This window comes from Dendropsophus ebraccatus, chromosome 12, assembly GCF_027789765.1.
Source record: "Dendropsophus ebraccatus isolate aDenEbr1 chromosome 12, aDenEbr1.pat, whole genome shotgun sequence".
Classification (NCBI taxonomy): Eukaryota; Metazoa; Chordata; class Amphibia; order Anura; family Hylidae; genus Dendropsophus; species Dendropsophus ebraccatus.
Genome location: NC_091465.1, coordinates 42284295 through 42307226, shown reverse-complemented (window position 1 = coordinate 42307226; position 22932 = coordinate 42284295). Strand labels below are relative to the sequence as shown.

Genomic DNA, 22932 nt, shown 5'->3' with positions numbered 1-22932 from the left:
CTGTTATATTGAAATAATGGCCGTTATTTACTGTTATATGGCGGCCATCCACTCAATTTCAACATTGTGTGAACAGATCCTTTCTGTGTTTTCAATCCACTCCTGGTTTTGGTTGCAATATGAGGACCACAATACTGACTGAAATATACGTAGTGTGAACCCAGCCTTAGGGTGTGTTAAGTGAAGTGAGTGGCTGATGTGGAGTACCATTCCCAATGCTTAAAACTCCTGAATCAACATATTAATAAACCCCTTTTTCATAAAAGCCTTGCAAAGTATTAAAAGCACCTCTGCTTAATGTCCCATATGAGTATCTATCAGCTGGTGAAGGTCTTCTAATTTGATAATTTCCTTTAAAGGGGTATTTATTGCTATTTCAGCCATTAATGGCATTGTCACAGGCTGTGGATAGTACCTCTGGGCCCCATACCTTTCCTTACGGCAGGAATGGGGAACCATGGCCCTCCTGCAGTCCCAGAACTACAATTCCCATCATGCCTGGACGACCAAAGTTCCCAATCCCTACTCCCTTGTGTGCACTGATATGAATCTTTTTGGGAGAATTGTGACTGCTGGTTTTCTTCTAGAGTCACTTTCAGTAGGTTGCACAGATTTTCACTGTTTATAGATAGGCTTCCTATCAGACATCGCTGAATAAATACAGTGTGATTACGAGACCTACTCGGCAGCTTTATCACATATTTTCTGGTCACCTGGTAAACCTTATCACTAGCTGGCTACTTGATTTTGATATCCACTTACAGAGGCTTGTGTCCTCTATAAAACCACTGTGTATGTTTTATTTCATGCTTGTGTGTGCTTTCTAGGCTAAAATAACACATCTGCCTAAACTCTCCTTTAAATCCTCCACCGATCCAGTTCTGACTTGTAATTGCCGCAGCTACTTACTGCCTACAGTGTTGGTGTCCGTGTGTATGGCACAAGGCAAACAGTAGGTATGCTACAGTATATAGACTGGAGGCCACAGGACAATTGAAGCTAGAGCAGCAGGGGATTTAAAGGGTGAATTTGTTTTAGGCCCATAAGCAGTGCTGCATGTTACAGCCCAATAAAGTTATATAAACAATCCGTGCATCGCCACATTTGTGTGATATGGTTCTCGTTCTCTGTATACTATATTACTGCTGTTTTTACAGCGGCTCTTCTGGCTTCTCATTATTTAGGCTCAGTATATCAGTAGAAATTACATGAACATCTCTATAATTGTTCTACACTTAGGGTCCTGTTACACAGGCCGATCCTAAACTGTAAATGATCTGGTAGATCTGCTCTTTTACTGAGCAATTACACATGCCAACTATCAGGCAGCTAAGGCTGCACAGACATTGTTAGCAATGTCTGTGCAGCCCTTGCCTGTAGTGTAAAATAATAAAGCATAAACTTGCCTTACCACGTTCCCTGGTGTCCTCAGGTTTCCCTGCACTGACAAGCTGCCGGCCTCTCAGCCAATCACTGCCTGCGGCCTGTCTCGGCCAGTGATTGGCTCAGCACCCACGGCCTGTCAGTACAGAGACCGGCACAAAAGGAAGCAGAAGGACGAGCTGTATAGACCAGGGAAGGCCCCTGAGGACATTGGGGAAGACCCTGGAGGGCTCCAGGGAATGTGGTAAGGTAATACTTAAATATTTCATACTACAATCATCAGCTGTTGGCCGCGCATCACACTTACATGTAGCGGTGCGCGCCCAACCCCCGATGATTTTAGGTCTGGACCTAAAGAAACGGTCAGCCGATGATAGTTTCATCAGCTGACCGTTCTCTCTATTACACAGATCGATGATCTGCCGGGTCAGCCTGATTTGGCTAATTATTGCTTTGTTTAGTAGGGCCCTTACACTAGACAGGCTCTGTGTGGACTGTCTTCTTGAGGAGTTAGAGCTGCAGAGGAGAGGGAGGGAGCAGTAGCCTGCAGCAATGAGGAGATAGGAGGCATGTCACTCGTCCCCATATTTGCGGATGTTACGGATGGGGAAGGAATGTAATGGATTCATTCACCGCCTGGCATGATATATCAATATATGCTGGTAGGAATCGCCGCAGCTAGGAAACTAAATGTTAGGTAAGCATCTCCATTAGGCACTGACATGCATATCATGTCTTAGCTTATGACTAGGCAGTATCTTTGATGGCCCATTAAGTTAGTGTTTGGGTCAGTCACATGAAGTGAGCGTGGTATCCTGTAATAAAGCATTACAAAGGACCTGCGGCCAGTTAGAAAAAAAGTGATTGATTTCTATCATTTGTAGCCTCTAACTTGTACACAAGTTTCATGAATATAACTTATTGCTGCGTCTTGTTGACTTGTATACAGCATTAAAGAGGTTCACTAAACTTTGATATCTATAGGTTCTAGATCTCTAGGCTAGTCCTTCAGTATTCTGTCACTGGGGTATCCCTACTGCTGAGCTTTTATGGCAGCAATACCAGGCGCAGCTACTACATAATGTGTCAGCTGATCGTGGGGTTACCGGGGGTCTTATCCTCTCTTCACTGGTAATGATGGGCTACTCTTAAAAGGGTATTCAGGAGATTTCTTTTTCTTTAAAATAAACTGCTAACAAAGTTATATAGATTTGTTGTTTACTTCTATATAAGCTTAAAGTGGATATGATCATTTTTTTTTAATTTCATCACTAAACACCATTTACCATAAGATTCCCCCCTTTTATATGTGTCTTCCTCCTTTTCATTCTCTTACTGGAAATGACAACGGGAAATGAGGAAATGGCAGGGAAGACAAGAAAGGGACTTTTCTAAAGAACGGATGAATTAGAAAGCGTTTCTGGCTACAGGTGGCATAAAAAACTAGTTTGTGTTTTCTACCTATTTTGTCATTGGGTGACATTTTGTGAACAAACAGAAAATAGAAACTATTTTGACAGGAAAGACTACACCCATGCCGCCTGTAAGCCAGTGCAGTGCACCTACTGTTAAAAGGTTTAAGGTATATGTTAAGGTATATGAGTAAAATAAAAAATGATGCTTTGAACAGAAAAGCGAAACAAATAAGATCTCTCCTTGCATGAAATGAATAGAAACCTGCATTGTTTGAATTGTGGATAAAACTGTGAGATAACAGAGCTGGACCTGTGAGTCTACCATATAACTGGAACAGACAGTATATTGTAAACCTTTAATTATGCAATGATTTAAAGGACAACTCCAGTGATATGTGTTTTTAGCTTATATAACACATATTACAAAGTTATGTATTTGGCCCCGTTCAACCCCTCTCAGAAATAATTGATCCCAACACGTGTCACTGCTGAGATCTGCTGTGATCAGGAAATATAACCGGGGAGAGAGGGTGGCAGCAAAGAAAACCACTCCCCGGTTTATATTTTTTTTGTGGTTAATTCCAGCAATGTAAGGGTGGTATTCCAGGGGCCGACGGGGGCCTGATCAACAATGTAAACGAGCGCGATCTGCTAGATCGGCGCTTGTTTACCGGGCCTATTCCACGGTCCGAATATAGTTTAGCAAGGGCTGCAGGGACTTCATTACTGATGTCCTTGCAGCCCTTGTTTAGCATACTTTACCTACTATGCTGCAGGGCTTCTCCACTTCTTCTCACTGGGTCCTGTGCGCAGCAGCAGCAGCTTCGGAGCAGCCTGTCTGAGCTGACTGGCTGCGGCGGTCCTGGCCAGTGATAGGCCGAGCTCTCTGTCAGCTCAGACGGCCCGCTCCGAAGCTACTGCTGCGTGCGGAACCCGGTGAGGAGAAGCCCTGCAGCATAGTAGGTAATGTATGCTGTCTTTTGAAATCGTTGGTCGCCGGTCGCGCACTGCTATTCCACGTAGCGATGCGCGGTTGATGACCGATGATTTTAGGTTTTCACCTAAATAAACGATCATCTGATGGCACGATCTCTATTCCACAGAGTGATAATTGGCCGAATCTGGCTGATTATCGCTCTGTGGAATAGGCCCCTAAGTCTGAGGCTACCTTGTCAGAAATATCCAGTGGTTGGGGAATGGATGCCACGACTATTACATTGGGTCTGACAGGTCAAAACTTATTTTTAATTATAGTGAGTAAAAGTAGAATTCTGAGGCCGCCCTTTTTTTTTTTTTTTTTTTTTTTTAAAGAGCCGGATATGATGTGACTGAACATAACAGGTACCTACCTCTCTGGCTCCAGCTCAGGGATCCGCTGTCCTTCACTCCATTCCCGACTATCAGACCACTTACTGGTCTGAGCGAGGACCTGGGTCGTGACGTGTCTGGCACGCTCAGCCAGTCAGCGGCCCTGTAGCGGGGTCCTGCATTTGCTGCTTTTACAAGCAAAATGAGCTTCAACTTTTCAGCTTTTTTTTTTTTTTTTATATTTAACAAAGATTTATATCTTTGTTACACTTAGTTTTTTTTTCCGCAAATAAGATGTTTGCTTGCAAGTTCCTAGTGTTTGGCATAATTTACGTGCAGAAATGCATCAGTTGGGAAAAATAGACAGGAGCTGGGAATTTTTTTTTCTAGGCTTCAAATTAGTTTTTTACGTCTCCAAAAACTGAACATAACATAAAGCTGTAATGGCTTAACAGGAAGAGGCTTTTAATATAAAGCAAGTCGGCTATCCTGTTTGGGAAAACTTTGTATGGGCAGGCAGCATCTAGCACCCCAGAGCATCCTTATTTCAACCTGCTCGAAGATCCATTGAAATGGACAGGATCTCGTTTTTGGGAATTAAATGATTGTGCAAAAATTTGCCACTTTTTTACATGAAATCCCACAACTACACTATTAATTCTCCCCACATGTTCAATTGTAATCTTGGCTTTGAATGCTGTAGTACTGAAGGGACTGAACCCTCAGTACTCCTGTATGAGAATGTGTCAGACTTTGCGGCTTATTGTTCAATGTGCGTCTCCTTTCTTTTAGTGTTCCCTTACAGTCTCTTTATTTTGTCTGTCCCCCCTAGGTGATGGAAACAGAGCGGATGATCTATCTTGTGACAGAGTATGCCAGCGGAGGGGAGATATTCGGTAAGTTACACAATCATGGCGATTCGGTAAAATTATAAACTGGGGGGCAATGGAGGTTTGATATTGTTTCCGGCCACTTGCATCTCCTCCACCTGTCTTAGCAAGTCAGTGCTTTTTGGCCGTATTGGGCCCATGCTGTGTAATAGCCGATCGCTTTATACAACCGGTGAGTTAGAGGAATGAAGATGGAGTAAAGCGTGGTATCTGTTATTGCTTCAGGGATGTTTAGTATCCACGCCCAAATCTAAGAGGTGCATAGCTCGGGTCTTCAGATGCCTGGAGCGTGTCTGGGAGCATGTAGCACTATCTCCACCAGGAGAAGAGGGGTTAATTAAGCCGCGTGACTGGTAATGAGATACGAGTCCGTCGTGCATGCAGCAGCCTGACTCTGTAAACAGGATGTATCATGCGTGTGGGAGTCATAACATCATTTAACCCATCTCTTTCTATAGGGGCTATAGATAGTTAAGCAGGGTTGGACTGATATTGGGGTTTGCAGTAGAGCGTGCTTTCCTCATCGCATTGTCCTGTTCCAGCTTTGTCTCACCTAATAACCATAACGGATTTTAGCTATGGTATTAAGCTATCACTTGCTACTGCTGTGGATTAAAAAATCAAGAGGATTAAAAATGAAACATTGAACCACTATCAGCATGTCCTAATTTCTGGAGGTGTTAGGGATCCCGTTGCCCCCCTTTTGCTTGGCTGAACATCCTGTTCTAAGCCCTTCTTGTTAGCACAGCTCCCTGCCTCCCTTGCACCCTCCTCCTGGCTGTCCAAATACTCTTTCTGCAGAGAAACACTTTGGTTTTCTTGCATTCCTCCAGCAGCCACCCCTATAAATAGGTCTCTTTTCTTCAATCAGATGGCCGACATTCCTTCCCAAAGTGCTGAATCTTCCCTCGGCCGTGCACTTGGAGGAAGTGCACTGCACCCAGTTGGTCCTCTCTAATGCAAGCTATGAACCCAATGTTTAGTCATAGGGAGGTTATTAACATTTGCAAGCTATTATGTCTCCGATTTGTGGGTTTTATAGAAAATCACCTAAAGTTTGTTTCCCCCAACATCCAAGGTGTTAGACCCATAGTTTACAACCAGCCGCTGTGTCAGTAGTGACCTGCTGCTTTCATACATCATAGGGCCATTTCCTGTATCATATCTCAGAAGTACACCCATGGCCTACATGTTTCTCTGGATGATACTTATTGCCATATTAAAGCGGAGGGTAGTTGCTGTCAGAATCCTGACAATACCTTACCATATTCACAATTATACAAACTGAGTATTGATGGGCAGATGTATGCACAGCTGTATGCTGTTCATACATCCTAGGACCTTGGTGCATATACATAGGGTGGCTGTGACACACGTAAAATATACAAGGAATCCAGAAGTAATCTCTAGGATAGTCAAAGTGTAAAAGACTTTATTCAGTTTCTTGGACATCCAGACACAAGGAACCAACATGTCTCAGATCCTTGCTGTCCTTATTTGTGGCTTTGATACATGTTTTATATCCTCTTAAATGTCCTGTCTGGTAGGGCCAGTTACGTTTTGCCGGTATCAGGACTGATGTTCTCTTTGCAGTTTGTTGTATTCTGTTATCCTAAAGCCTTGTGTCTCCAACTGTACACATTTAATTATCGGAGTTCCCACCTTAAAGGGATTTTCCCTTCTCCCATGTGCCTTCACTCCACAGTGTGTGCACTAAGAGGCTTCAGTACAGCTCCATTCACTAAGCAGGATGCCACATACATGCGGAAACAGGACCAGTGGGAGGCCTCGAGGGTGGGTCATTAGATATGCCATCACTTAGAAATAAGCCATAGTTTGATACACCAGAAATATTCAGTCAATATTTCTTCTAGTTTGGCTAGAAAATGTACAACTTTTTTTAAAGTGGCCTATACAAATAAAAGCAGAAATCCTGTAGCATTAGTTTTGGATGACCTTGACCAATGTCAATTCTCAGTTTATCTGTGTGTTACTCCGTCTTTAGTCAGGCTCATCCATCTCTGTGTCATGGACACATTGGATCATCAGCTGGCAGACATATTTGAGAACCTTGACATCAGGCCCATCCACTTCTGTCACATATACTGTTCTGTGCAGGGATGTTACATGTGACATTTATAATAACAGAAGTGCTCTTCTTTTCACCTTGCCCTTTTACAGGGAACCTGTCACCACTTGTGCCGGGGTGGGTTTATTTTACTTTCTGTAGGAAAGTAAAGGAAGTTTCTGAAAAATTATAACTTTTTATTTTGAAAATTTCCAGTGGGTTGTAAAGTAGTCCATTCAAAAGAGGAGTTGTCTCGGTTTAAGAAAAAGTTGTCAGGGGGTCGGAATTGGGAGGGGGAAAAAAGTATACTCACCCTTTTTATTTCTCCAGCAGTGCTGCTGCTCCAGGATCTTAGTGATGTCTCCATACATATGGTACATACATATGTGGGGCTAGTTACTGACCTCCTTCCCAGTCTCTTCCTCCTGGTAATATTTTATTAAACCTAGAAAACCCCTTTACCAGAAATGACTGAAACTATAAGAAGGATTTTGCCTGTCCATGCACTCCACTTGGTGACATTAAAGGGGTATTCCCCCCAAGAGCTAAAAAAATGAATTGCTCCCAAACCTAGCTGTTCTTACTCGCCAAGTTCCCCTGAGTATTTTGAGCCGTCTCCCGTCTTTCTAGCTGCTGCCGTTCCTGAGAAAAAGTTTTTCTAAAAGATGGTCTATTATCAAGATAGGAAACTACATTTCCCATCATGCAATGCTTATGCCTGATGATGATGAAGTAGCAGAGCTGAGATGGTGATGATGGTAGCAGAGCTGAGATGGTGATGGTGGCGTAGCAGAGCTGAGATGGTGTAGCAGAGCTGAGATGGTGATGATGGCGAAGCAGTACTGAGATGATAGCATAGCAGAGCTGAGATAGTGATGGTGGCGTAGCAGAGCTGAGATGGTGATGATGATGTAGCGGAACTGAGATGGTGAAATGGTGTAGCAGAGCTGAGATGGTGAGATGGCATAGCAGAGCTGAGATGGTGAGATGGCATAGCAGAGCTGAGATGGTGAGATGGCATAGCAGAGCTGAGATGGTGAGATGGCATAGCAGAGCTGAGATGGTGAGATGGCATAGCAGAGCTGAGATGGTGAGATGGCATAGCAGAGCTGAGATGGTGAGATGGCATAGCAGAGCTGAGATGGTGAGATGGCATAGCAGAGCTGAGATGGTGAGATGGCATAGCAGAGCTGAGATGGTGAGATGGCATAGCAGAGCTGAGATGGTGAGATGGCATAGCAGAGCTGAGATGGTGAGATGGCATAGCAGAGCTGAGATGGTGAGATGGCATAGCAGAGCTGAGATGGTGAGATGGCATAGCAGAGCTGAGATGGTGAGATGGCATAGCAGAGCTGAGATGGTGAGATGGCATAGCAGAGCTGAGATGGTGAGATGGCATAGCAGAGCTGAGATGGTGAGATGGCATAGCAGAGCTGAGATGGTGAGATGGCATAGCAGAGCTGAGATGGTGAGATGGCATAGCAGAGCTGAGATGGTGAGATGGCATAGCAGAGCTGAGATGGTGAGATGGCATAGCAGAGCTGAGATGGTGAGATGGCATAGCAGAGCTGAGATGGTGAGATGGCATAGCAGAGCTGAGATGGTGAGATGGCATAGCAGAGCTGAGATGGTGAGATGGCATAGCAGAGCTGAGATGGTGAGATGGCATAGCAGAGCTGAGATGGTGAGCTGGTAAGGTGACGGTAGATGCCGCGGATGAGCCCAGTGGGGCGAACGAGTGACAGAGGGGACACATACAGGGGTGAGCTCTGGGGCTGGGGGGGGGGGGGGGGGGGTCACAAGGTACGGGTGACTGGGGTGGCTACCATTAGAGAGGGAGACAGTGACAGCTGCACTGATCACGGTCTCCCTCTATAACAGCAGCAATCAGTGTCCTCCTTCTCTTCAATTTGGCTGGGTTAGAAGCGCTAACCCGGCCCATTGAAGAGGAGGACACGTGATGCCGTCTCGGAGGGTGTGGGCCAGGAGCAGGAAACGGTGTCAGAGTGGACTGAGATTTGATGATTCTCTGCAATCCGTGGGGGTGAGTGCTTCTAGATAACAGCAAAACTGTGCAGAATCCATAATAACTTTATATTGGAAACATGGAAAGCTGCGGGTGGGCAACGTATTAATGCAAAAATAATTTTGGGGGGAATACCCCTTTAAGAAGAATAGGGCATGCTTTGATTTATAGGCGTCAGTGGTGGCGTACATTGATTTATATACTTATCACACATGGATTTGGGGAATAACCTCTTAACATACTTGAACACTCATATACATCTCTTTAGAGAGTAGGTGCCACTGTTCTTCTCATCAGTGTTTCCAGCCGGTGTAGCACACTTGTTTGGCCTCTAGATGTCAGTGTTGCTGTTTGTGTGGACTGATATTTCTTTACACTTTCTCCCTTGCATCTTATTTCTACTTATGATGCCCTCCTGATGCAGTTTTAGATGAATAAAGTGAAATTCTTGTTTAATTTTCTCACCAATTTAAAGACTTCTGCCTAGTGTCATTGAAGGACATCCTGATGTTTTTTTTTTTTTTTTTTTAAAGATCCAGTTTTGCTCAATTTACTTACCTCTGTGATGTGTTTGTAATGTTTGCATGTCATAAGTTACATTACAGTCTAAGGGTGGTATTACACGGGCCGAACAGGGCCCTATAATACCTGTAAACGAGCGCCGATCTGCTAGATCGTCGTTGGTTTACTGGGCCTATTACACAGCCGATAATCGTTTAACAAGAGCTGCAAGGACATAGTTACCGATGTCTATGCAGCCCTTGCTAAACTGGCATACATTACCCATCCACGTTCCAGGGCTGCTCCTGCCGTCCGCTGCTCCCCGGGTCCCGCGCGCGCTCTAGCTTCACAACGGCCTGTCAGCTGATAGGCTGCTCAGCCAATCACAGGCCGCTCAGCCAATCACAGGCCGGGACTGCCACGGACTGTGATTGGCTGAGCAGCCTATCAGCTGACAGGCTGCTGTGAAGCTGGAGCACGCGGGGGACCTCGGGAGAAGCGGACGGCAGGAGCAGCCCTGCAACGTGGATGGGTAATGTATATCGTCAGTCGCCGGCCGCGCACCGCTATTACACACAGCTGTGTGCAGTCGGCGCCCGACAAAAATAGGTTCTAACCTATATCAACGATCAGCCGCATCGTTGCATTTATTACACGGAGCGATAATCGGCCGAATCGGGCCAATTTGGCCGATTATCGTTTTGTGTACCCTAAGATACAGTTCACACATGGCAGATGGCTGCAGATTTCGCTCAATATAATCCAGATATTTAAATCTGCAACAGGTCAGTTTTGCTGCAGGCTTGTCATTACGTTCATTCCCTGCAATGAATAAATCTGAATGTCGCATAAATCTGAATGTTTAAAGAAAAAAAAAAAAAAAAGAATGTAATTTTTGTGTTCTGGTAGTAATGTTCCTTGCACGCAGTCATCTCACAGCCCTTTTTCTTGTGTCACAGATCACCTTGTGGCTCACGGGCGTATGGCGGAGAAAGAAGCGCGCAAGAAGTTTAAGCAGATTGTCGCCGCTGTCCACTTTTGTCATTGTAGGAATATTGTGCACCGAGATCTGAAGGCAGAGAATCTGCTGCTTGATGCAAATCTCAATATAAAGATTGCAGGTGAGTAGACAAAGCCGACACCACAAATGGAGTTCCTCACTACGCAAGGCTGCAAAAATCAGCGACAGAGGACATTGTAATGAGTTGCATGAGCTTGTATGAATCAGTCTTTATATTGCCCCCTACTAGTGGCAGACATGCTGCAATTATTGATTTACAGTGAGACGTTTTTCAACCATGTTTCTAGATATTTTTACATCTAAATCAGTATCTTAACGAAAAACAGGATGACACCTTGTGTGGGGAGACTTCTAATAGGGAGTGGGGCATCTTATTCAAGGAACCCAGACCTGAAAGATGGGCAGACCCTTCAGATGGGGGTTCTTACACCCGTCAGTCTTTTACTTGGTTCTTTTAGGCTCCTTCCTGAGACACACTAACTTCAATGGCCTAAAGGTAGTCTGCTATTCGGGTCATTTTCCAAACGTGTTTTGTCTCAGACCCAATATTGTGGTGTGCGGCTATGACAAATCACGTGTCTGCTCAGAACAGTTCCAGTGTTTTTGCTCTGTACTGGCTACAGCCCAGAGGGATAATAGATATGTTATTTTGATTATATAATTTTAATCATTTCATTGTGACGTTTGTTTGGGCTCACCGCTCATGACTAATACCTCAGTGATGGATATATGGTAACCTCTCCCTGCACTACACCTGGAATGTGATGTGTATATGTAACCTATAACACTGCAACTTCATAACAAGAAGACGGGGGTTGTGGGTCGTAGTTGTCAGAACACTTGCAAGTCATAAGTTTTTAGTGATGTCCAAAATAGAGAATCCTGGCAGTCATGTGCTGAGGAAGAGGGTGGTGGGGGTGATATCCCTTTAGGAAAGGGCAGTAGCTTTTCAGGGAAGCCTGAGTTGCAGCCTTTAACCCCTCTACCTTGTGTTTTCTGTATTTTATTATATACTGTTATGAGGAGGTGGATCTTTGTGATGACATCACTAGTCTCGAATGTATATGAGACTTTAATTCCCTTTATCTGAGTTCTAGGCTGACCTGTACAGGGCAGATAATCCATGTCATAGACAGGTCTTTTTTGTGAGTGAGTTTATTGCGAGGGTTGAGGGAAGTGACTGTTCCTGGGAATCCTGCGGCTGGGAGCTGCTCTGGAAACGCTATAGATCCTCCCATCTGCTGTTTACTTTGGCAGCGGCTCAGCTCCGTCATCTGATGAGTAGGATGGAAATGCTGATTTACTGTCAGGATTGCTCCACCGATTGCTTGTTTTTCTATTTATCTTTCCCTGAATTGGTGAAGGTCTCGGATGTGACCAAAGTGAATGTAAAACACTTTTACTGTTGCTTTTCTGTCTCCGATGATTCCTCACCTGACTCTTGCCCATAATCCTGTCTGCCACAAGCTTCCTAACTTAGCATTACTGGGAGTCCTGTATCCCAGGAGCTTCCTGTCTGCTTTATATGTATACTGCCGAATCCCACAGGCTCCTCCTCATCCAGGATCTGGAAGTGATCAGTCTGATTGACTATGATGGATTTCCAGGATAGGAAGAATGTGTGTGTTCTTACACCTGGCACTTATGTATAGGGTGAGATTTAGGCAACCTTGTGAGTACATACTGTTAGTGAGTACACGACAAATGAAAAGTTATTAAAGCCCGTGACAGGAGGGTTACTCATGATATAGGACCAGAAAATAAGGCCTTGGTCTTGTAGGGATTCTGGCAATCTGTGGTGATCTGCAGTACTTATGAGCAGCAGCAAGTCACACAAACACACATTCATGTCCTCATCTCCTTTGTATCCTGAATTTATAGCGCCTTTATGCTTGCCAACCTTTAGTTTCTTCCTGGGGCACTTGAAAATGCAAATATTGTCTGGAAACTTAATGTCTAAGGGTATGTTTACACTGAGCAAATGTGGCGGAATTCTGCGACGTCAATTCTTTGAGCGGAGGTGCGCAACCCCTACCATAGAGACACTGTCTGACACTGAGACAAGCGTGATTCAGCGGCAGAGCTATCCGTGTCGGGATTCCGCCTTATTTGCTCAGTGTGAATATACCTTTAAAATAAGGTTGATATTCATAAGATGAGAGAGCCCTGTTTAATAGGCCAATGATCAGCTGACCAAAGAGCTCACACTTTTTCATCAGCTGATCGCATCTTGTTTGTTGGTCTCACAGCTCCATGTGTGCTAGCAGATATGTGGCTGGTGAATGATAGAAGTAAAAGGCGACATGCTTTGTAACTGCAACTTTTGAATAAAAAGCCAGGCCATAATAGAGGAGCGATTGTGACTTCTTGTGTCTAATCTATTCTTGGCTCTGCATTTAGTAAGGCCTTTTATTGGCGTTTTCAGCCAAATCAGCTGCATCCAACCCTCTGACACACCAGTGGCTCTTGTCATATTCCTCCTACATCTAGTGAGCAAGCCCTCTTCCCCTACCCACTGTGGTAGTATGTGTTAAGGTCTGTGGTCTCCAGTCTGTGTCTCTATGGCTGTTGTAGAACTACAGTTCCCAGGCTGTCAGGGCATGCTTAGAGTTGTAACTGTGAAAAGCTACAAAACCACAGGTTGTAAACCACCAAGTTATACTCTGAAGGGGAATAAGTGACTGTATTCTGCTATATAACGTATGGTGCTGGTGGATTGTAGGAATTTTCTCCTCCTCATCACGTTTGTGTATGTGTCTTACAGAATCTGTGCATATTGCTTAACATATACACTGCATTAGATACCCTGCTTAATCTTACATGGTTTTCCATTTTTCCTTCAGATTTTGGTTTCAGTAACCGGTTTACACCAGGACAGTTGCTGAAGACTTGGTGTGGCAGCCCCCCCTACGCAGCGCCAGAACTTTTTGAAGGAAAGGAGTATGAAGGGCCAAAGGTTGATATATGGGTAAGTAGCAAACCTTACAGGCTCAGAAAAAAACAGGAGTTTAGAAAACCAGAGCCACTTAAGGGGGTACTCCGGACTCCAGTCCAAGCTCCAGATAAAATCCTTGTAGCAATCATTGCATTAGAAAAATGTGTCTCGTCTCTGGTAGGTCTGTGTCTGCAATACATTAGTGGAAAAAATACTCCGCTGTATTCTGGTTACAGGTCCACACACGAAGTAATTCTCTCTAATAAGAATTGAGAGGATTGCATTGGTCCCACAGTTGTAGTTCTCCGTTCCCAGCACTTGGTTATCCATAAAGATTTGTTCGGTGATTGCTACACTTGGAACAGAACAAATGCAGCAACTGTGGTGACCACTACTGAGAGATTCCCCTTTACAATGACTGGTAGTGCTAATTGACATAAGACGCCTCAAAACTACAATGTGTGACCTTGCTGCTATGGTTCTGCCCACCAGAAATGTGATTTGGGTAAAGGTTGTCTAAAGTATTTCATTCTGTTATTTTCCTGCATGTTAATTTTATTTTTTTCTCTCTCCCCACAGAGTTTGGGAGTGGTGTTATATGTGTTGGTGTGCGGCGCTCTTCCATTTGATGGAAGCACATTACAAAACCTGCGGGCCAGGGTCTTGAGCGGAAAGTTCCGGATCCCTTTTTTCATGTCCACAGGTAACACTGTCTTAAACTCTCCTTCCTTGTGATTTTTCTCCCTTTAAGTGAATCTGTCTACAGATTAAGGTATCCTGGCCTGATGGGAAGAGTCATGAGGCTTTTAATATGTTACTCAAGTGTCATTTTTATGATACATGTTGTATATTATGACTCTCAGCTTTCCCAAGAACAGAAACCTCTTTATACATGTCCTTCCCTAAATACAGACCATTTTGCAAATTGTCATGTTTTTAGTAAATGCTCCTCGCAGTTGGTTATGCTATATTTAAAAAAAAAAAAAAAAAAGGGACAGAAAAACAAGCAGGCCTTAAACTTTTACCTTATTAAGGTATTCTTCAACCCAAAGTGTATCAGCTATCCACAGGATCAGGAGTAAATGTATTATAGTTGCTGTTGGTCCAACCAGTAGGACCTCCACTGACCATGAGAACAGGAATCTCTTGTGTGATGGACCTTCAGTCGTGTATGCTCTCATGATCTTTTTATTGTCCATAGGTTTGGTGAAGATGGCATTTTAGCTTTCTCTAGCAATCCCATAGACAAAGAATGAATGTAAATTTAAAGGGTTATCCAGTGCTAGCATTTTTTTTTTAACATCTTGCTGCCAAATAAGAAAACATAACATCATATGCTTACCTTCCCGCGCTCCCCCAGTGTCTTTTTGTGGTGTACCCTCCTGCCATTAGCTGCCATTACTTCTGAAACAAGTTTGACTTGTGAGTGACAGCCCAATCACTGGCCACAGCGCTGTCCCGTCTAAGTCAGTGATTGGCTGAATGGGCTGTCACTTATCTTGAATAAAACGGCAGCTACAGACAGCAGGGGACACCTGGGGAACGTGGAGAGTAAACTGGTGTAAAGTAGAATTGTCTTAGTTGCCCGTAGCAACCAATCAGAATTCACCTTTCATTCCTCACAGATTTTTTGAAAAATGAAAGGTGGAATCTGGTTCGTTACTAGGGGCAGCTGAGCCTATTCTACTTTACACCAGTTTGATAAATCTACCCCATAATGTTTGTTTTCTTATATAGCCCCTTTTAAGTGGCAGTGTTTATGCTTGACTGCCAATCAAGACAGGAGACTCGGGTTCAACGGAAGAGGAGGCCCTCTGCTTGGAACAACTTCTTGGAGTCAGAGCACAGAGGTTTTCTCAGAACGATGCTCTTGTTTTTATAGGCTTATCCTTTCACTGTCTTCTAAAGTTTGTATTACACAGAGTGATTACCTGCCAAATCACACAGATATCTCTCCGTGCGATAGAGCAAACACTCGCTCTTCAGCTGATTGTCTTTTAACATGCTTAAAAATATTTGGCTGCTGACCGGACATTGCTCTGTGTAATAGGTGGGTAAATGCATGAAAACTGCACATGTGAACTCAAACATACCCACTTATGCGTCTAATCTATTTACCTGGCTGGACTTCAGCATCTGCAGCCCAATAAGATGAACTGCAGTGATGAGACTTCCCCACCTCCTCTGCGAAGCCAGAGAAATGATAGGAAATCATTTCTGTGATGGCATTGAAATCATTATGACTGGAAAATAAAACCTGCTTAGCAGGTAAAATGGGCACAATAGACGTGCACAATAACATCTACCTTATTCTCCAGTAGCCTATGCTGCACTATAAAAGAAAAAAAAATCCATCTCAGAAAGTACTTATTATATTTGCATCAGGAATGGAGTCCTTGGTGCATTGCATCCTAGGAAAATGACTAGACTTTAGCTCTCCTTCAGCAATTAGAAAACACTCTTTGCTGCCACCTATAGGTAACTTGGGAAGTGCTTTCTTTTCATATGGTAAAGTATTATTTTGTGTTAAAATAAGGCTGTGTTCACATCAGGTTTGTAATGAATGTTTAGTTGCTGACATATTCATAAGATTACCTTGCCCGATTTTCCTTATGGAGACATGGAAGATATCGGTCTTGCGTAGAAATGTGCATTATGTGTGCTGATGGATCATATTGATCTTTCTTCCAGAATGTGAACATCTTATAAGACACATGCTGATTTTGGAGCCCAGTAAGCGCCTGTCAATGGAGCAAATCTGTAAACACAAATGGATGTGTCAGGGAGAGCAGGATCTGGAGTTTGAAAGGGTAAGTGATTGCTGGGTCCCTCAGCTATGTGAAGTAGCGGCGGCGGCACTTGTACCTCTTTAATGTTTACTGTTACTCATCCTTTTTATATCTGTGTAATTTTAATAGCGGTGGTTCTAGTCACGCAGGAATGTTTTATTCAAGTGAACGTGTTGCAGTTCCTTCCACCATCGCTATGAAAAGTATGATGATTGCAGAGCACCTCCTAAGTGTTGCAGCCTCTTTATACAGCTTATCTACGAGAATGCGGGGAGTCCACCCCTCACCAGTCTAATATTGATAGCCCATCCAGAGGATTTAAAGCTTTGATAGCCCCTTTAGACAATGTTGATGGGTCTCTTACTCCTGACACCCTCATTGATCAGTTGTTTGAAGAGGCTGCAGTATTCATGCATCTTAATGGGATTATTGGTTTTTAAAAATTAATGGTTTATCCTAATGATGGTCATCCATATTAGATTGGCAGCAGTTGAAATTGTGGTATCCCTACTAACAAAGCTGTGTGAAGGAGTTGTGCAAGATACTGTGTTGTGGTCCCATTTAAGTGAACCGGACTGCACTATAATGACCCGCGGCTACCAAGAGTATGGCAATAGTTAGTGCTTGTACCAGAAAACTTGTAAACATTGTACATGAAAGCCATAGCCACTTCAGACATCTGATGGATAAAACGGCCATATCTCATTTTTATGGTCATTCTAGAGGACCATCAGTTTTAAAGCAGTTACCATCTTTAGGATAATGCATTGTGACAAGAGGTGAGGAAACTAAAGTACTCCTGTCCAAAATGGAATCTGATGTTTCGGCCATCAATTTATTTAGTCTGCCAAAAAAGTAGTTTCCCTTATCCTGTGCCCCAATTGCTCCGAGCAGTCGGGTATTGGCAAATTTTTGCCAATTGACCATGGCCGAGCTGTCAGACTTTGTTTTGGACTCCAGTAGTGGTGATGTTTTTTCTCATTGAGGTTTTAAAGCACATTCTGAGATTTCTTCTAAGCATAATTTAAATTAATGTAGACTACTGTCACTAAAGTGGGAACAAATTGTTTTGCAGTTAATAGCAGAATGCCAGCATGTAAAGTTGGAGCGCCAGAGGGAACCTTTGAATGAACAGGTTCTGCATACCATGGTGGAGATGGGACTGGACAAAGACCGCACTTTACAGGTGTCCTATTTCTCTCTCCTGATCCTACTCATCTATTTCTGTGTTTTATCAGACACATCAGTCTTTTTTTGTGTTTTCCTATTTTATTTTAATTTTTGTTCTTATTTTCACTTCCCTCTGATGGCTTTTTTCCTTTTTCAGTCTCTAAGAACAGACGCTTATGATAACTACAGTGCTATCTACAGTTTGCTGTGCGAACGTCTAAAAAGACACAAAACTCTGCGCCTCCCTACTCCACCCAGTGCCCCCCGTCCACTGTCTTATACTGCTTCACCAATACAGGTTAGTCATTGTCATTGTGTCTTAAGGTGTGCATATTTCTCTAGCGGATGTCTCACAACATTTTGTTGCTTGTAAACCACTTTTGGGTATGAAGGATTTGTTCTGAGACAGACTCCTTTTAAAGGAGAAAATATCTGATAAAGAAGGGGCTACATCATATAGTAATAACCTGCTGCTGTTTTCCGGGAATTTCTTTTGTCCAGATTCATTAAGGGGGGTCCTCTAATATGATAGAAAAGCAAACAGTTTGCTAGGGGTGTAATATAACATAATACAGTATACTCGCCTTGCTGAGTCCAGCACCATTATTGCGGTCAACACCAGTGCCTTTGCTTACATCCTCTGATGGCGTGCGTTCTAAACACACAGCAACAAATAACCAATCACTAAAGGCTTGATCAGCCCTGCATTTCCAGAGACAGCTGTTTGTGGTAGCGGAGGGGTCGCACTGCCGCTTACTGTTGCCATTTAATTCTGTCTGTTGGTTTATCAGACTAGCAGTTTTTGGTCAATTTGTGTTGCATTTTGTTGAACCAAAGCTAGAAGTGGATCCACTTTTAATAAAAAAAAAAAAACCTGCATAAAAAAATTAAGTATTTTAAAGCATTTTCTATAGCATTTACGGAACAAAATTGTCAGGCGTTACTGTGTAAGTATACCTATTTTTTTTTAACATTGTCCAGTGTATGAGCATTGGTATTGTTTACTATGCTATTTTAGATTATGGTAATTTCTGATTTAGTTATACTGTGTATACTATGACTGTATAGGATTAATCTTGCTTTGTGTCTGTGATTCCTCTACAGGCTGATTCAGCTGGTAGTGCCGTTAGCATGAATGTGCCCCAGGTTCAACTCATCAATCCTGAAAATCAGATAGTTGAGGTTGGTATGATAAACAGCAGCTTTCTAAGGCTCCGTTCCCACTGAGCAAAGGTAGCGGAATTCCGCGACGGAATTGTCCGCCGCGGAATGCCGTTAGCCTCCCGCTCATAATGGGACTCTATGGGAGGCGCGCGCTCCTGCCCTGTCTGCGCTGAAGAATGAACATGTTCATTCTTCAGCGCGTACAGAGCAGCAGCGCGCGCCTCCCATAGACTCCCATTATGAGCGGGAGGCTAACGGCATTCCGCGGCGGACAATTCCATCGCGGAATTCCGCTAGCTTTGCTCAGTGGGAACGGGGCCTAAGGCTGCATTCACACGTTCCGTGTTCCTCACTGAAAACTGACGTGGAATGCCTGTAACGGACTCTCCCCTGCCCGGGCAGCAGCTGTGATAAGATACTGAGAGTGGGGGAACTCTACAGATATGTGCCGCGCTGTAATGACCGAGCCGCACGGCTGATTCATTACAGCACAGCGCATATCTTTACAGTTCCCCCGCTCCCAGCATCTTATCACAGATGCTGCCCGTTCGGGAGAGAGTCCGTTACAGGCATTCCACGTCTACTTTCTGTGCGGAACATGGAATGTGTGAATGCAGCCTAAGACCACATCCGTAATCCTCTCCGTAGCTGGGGGCCCACAGCTGCCGACAGGAGTGTGGATGTGCATCAGTAACCGTCCACATTTGCACTGATTCATTCTTTAAGGGTCCATTTACACAAAAAAATTATCTGACAGATTATCTGCCAAAGATTTGAAGCCAAAGCCAGAAACAGTATAAACAGAGATCTGGTCATGCGGCACACGTCATCAGCTGCTCAGCCGCGATTGGCTGAGCACAGTTATGCTCGGCCAATCGCGGCTGAGCAGCTGATGACCCGGCAGAGGGAGGCCAGCACGAGGGACGGTCGGAGCGGTTCGGCCGCCCGCCCGAAGATATCATCATTGTTACAAGATGGCGGACGGGGGTCGACAGAAATCAGGTGAGTATAGAGCACTACACTTCCGGGAAGGGGGCCATTCACTAACATAACATACATTACAAAGTTGTATAACTTTGTAATGTGTGTTGTTTAGTGAGTAATTGCTTACCGCCGCACTACCCCTTAAAATCTTTGGCAGATAATCTGTCAGATAATTGTTCTGTGTAAATGGACCCTTAGGGTCCTATTTCACGAGCCGAGCAGGGCCCAATCAACGATGTAAGGGCTCGTTCACACAGAGCAAAAGCAGCTGAATTTCTGCGCTGAATCAGCGCTGACATTTTAGCCGTTAAAATAGGTGCAGAGCTAATTTCCATTGTGTTGAATGGAAATTCTGCTCTGCAGTTCACACAGTGGAATTTCCGCACTGAACTAATCCGCTTTCCGCCAGAAGAATGAATATGTTCGTTCTTCCGCTAGCGGAAGCCTATACAAACCAATGGGGCTCTAATTTTCGGTTTCAGCGCGCAATACGCGCGTATTCAGCGCGGAATAAAAGCGTAATACAAGCGGAAATTACGCGCTGAATCAGCGCGGAAATGGGGGAAAAAGGGGGGGGGGGGAGGATTCTAGTATATATTCTGGTATAGTCTAGTTTACTCGCCAAATACTCGCTGAATTTCAGCGCTGAATGCATGCGGATTCAGCGCGGATTCCTTGAGTATTCCGCGCTGAATTTGTCAAGAGCTGATTACGAGCTGAACACTTTCCTAGCTGAATACGCAGGGATTCTGCTTATATTCTGCTCGGAATTCAGCGTCAGTTGATTTCAGGCGGAAATATTTCCTCGCGTAATCCGCCCCTTTTGCTCTGTGGGAACGTAGCCTAAACAAGCACAGATCTGCTACATCGGCGCTCGTTTACTGGGCCTATTCCACGGCCCGACAGTCATTAGCGAGGGCTGCAGGGACATCGTTACCGATGTCCTTGCAGCCCTTGTTTCATACATTACCTGTCCAGGCGCAGGTCTTCTCCTCCCGGTCCCGCGCAGCAGCATCAGCTTCGGAGCGGCCTGTCTGAACTGACAGACCGCTCAGCCAATCACTGGCCACGACTGTCTGTCAGCTCAGACAGGCCGCTCCGGAGCTGATGCTGCCGCTCGGGACCGGGAGAAGACCTGGACAGGTAATGTATGATGTTTGTGAAATCGTCGCCCGTCGCGCCCGCTATTCCACGTAGCGATCGAAGATTTTAGGTTTGAACCTAAATGAACAATCGTTTTCTCTATTCGATGGAGCGATAATCTGATGAATCGGGACGATTATCGCTCCGTGGAATAGGCCCCTTAGAATAGGTGATCTGTGCCGCAATTAAGGACCACACAATAGGTTACTCGTGTGTTTTGCAGCAAGGATCATGGCCCCAACACGAATCCTTAACCCCCATGGATGTGTGTATGGAGCCATGGGTCCTTATTTTGTCTGCAAATTTGCGGACAAAATAAATGGATATATGAAGGGTGCTTATGGCCATGAGGTTTTCTCGGCTGCTGAGAACCTCACTGGTAAAACAGTTTTACCTGTTTTTTGTAACGAAGCACAAACCAAGTGCTTATTTAAGCAAAAATTGAACTATAGAGACATATTTTTGCACCTAAATGGGTACAAAGCAAGAATTCCGGAGATTAATGGCAAACTCACAGGGTAATGACGAAACTGTTCAGGAGGTGATGATTTTCAACTCTGGGACACCCACGGAAGCCGAAAACAGTTTAGTTGACTGAATTACACAGTGTAACTCCCATTTGATGTTCATGTATGCTGTTTACGCACCCCATAATATTGTTAGTGGGGCTTGTTTAAACTACATAAACATCACGAGTGTCTGTTTTGGCTTTCCGACCACCTCTTGCAGCTGCATTCAGACCAGAGTGAGCATTGGAGTCCTTGAGCCCAACCTAAATGTGGATCCCTCCTCTGGAACCAGCATCTATCAGACATTTTATAGTGTATCCTGTAGATAATCCATAAATAACCTGAGGTCACGTAGATTTTAGAAGTAAAAATCCATTTGGATTATTGTGCATTGGCAGTAAGTTTGTACTTTTCCTGTTTTCTTAGCATCTGCACCTTTTTATCTTGGATTTTTAGACTAATGGCACCATGAACTTGGACAGTGATGAAGGAGAAGAACCTTCCCCGGAAGCTTTGGCCCGATATCTGTCAATGAGGAGACATACGGTGGGAGTGCCGGACACACAGTGAGTCATAGCCTTTGTTTTTTTTTTTCTTATTTTCAATTATAGTGGATGAGTAAGTATGAATAAGATGTGGTAACAACAAGCCTCCAAATTGGACGGGGTCTCCGGTGCTCTGCTATATGTGTCTTTTTTGTGGCCATTGGTACTGGAAATTTTCATTTTCTGGGCATCCAATTCAAAGAAGTTGTCCTGTTATAAAACGATCACATTTACTGTAGACCATGGACAGAAAGAATAGTTGTATAGTGCCACCTTGTGTTTATAGTGTATATCAACATGCAGCTCTGGACTGAGAAGAAAAAAAGCATGCAGATGCCACACAGGGTTAGGGAGAGAACCCTATTGTAGAGCATGCAGTGTGAATGCAGCCAGTGGTCGCTGCCCTGCATATAAAAACTGATAAGGAAAATGTTTATTTTTAATTCTAAAGACACTGAATTACTTTAATTGACTATAAACAGTCTTTCGAGGTTTTTTTTTATGGTTTTTGGCCTGACTAGAGATTTGCAATTTTTTCCCCAGTAATGAAGGAGGGGCAGAGGAGCTGCAGAAGATCATTCCTGGATTTCCAAGGGTCACTCCCCAGACTCCATTCCTTCCAGTGGCACAAAACACAAACACTCTTCACCCGTTTCCACCAATGCAAAACATGCCACCTAGTGGCCACCTTGAGTATAAGGTATGTGTGTAATCAACATCAGAGAATGTGTCTTATGTAACTTTTGACACATGGAAACACATCTTAACTGAAATGTAAAGTGAAATCTCACCTTGGTACAGTTTTACAGTTACAACATATTGATGCAGGTTGCACAAATCCAATGGTGGCAAGCCGATTAGTTCATAAGAAGGCAAGAAAGTGGTCAAAGTTTCAGCACTCCAAAGAAGTGCTGGAACCTTTAGCACTTTTTTGACACCTTGTTTAAAATACCAGAGTTTGTAAGATGCAATATTATACACTGCCAAAGAGTGGTGCTGTTTACTGGTAGAAAGCAGCAATGTTTCTTGTGCAAATACCCTCCATTAAGGTAATTTTTTGAGGACTTCATAGCCTATTCAA

At 44.0% G+C, this 22932-nt stretch overlaps 1 protein-coding gene across 2 annotated transcripts in view; it reads left to right on the top strand.

Annotated features, from left to right (window-relative positions):
- The window catches only part of SIK3 (SIK family kinase 3), a 97901-nt gene that overhangs the window by 43100 nt on the left and 31869 nt on the right, over window positions 1–22932 (top strand). For both annotated transcript variants that reach the window (XM_069946950.1, XM_069946949.1), the window contains exons 3-12: window positions 4939–5002; window positions 10551–10712; window positions 13456–13580; window positions 14127–14250; window positions 16239–16357; window positions 17412–17522; window positions 17664–17804; window positions 18611–18688; window positions 21763–21872; window positions 22395–22551. In XM_069946950.1, the coding sequence (XP_069803051.1) occupies window positions 4939–5002; window positions 10551–10712; window positions 13456–13580; window positions 14127–14250; window positions 16239–16357; window positions 17412–17522; window positions 17664–17804; window positions 18611–18688; window positions 21763–21872; window positions 22395–22551 (1191 nt within the window). The remainder of the gene's footprint in view (window positions 1–4938; window positions 5003–10550; window positions 10713–13455; window positions 13581–14126; window positions 14251–16238; window positions 16358–17411; window positions 17523–17663; window positions 17805–18610; window positions 18689–21762; window positions 21873–22394; window positions 22552–22932) is intronic.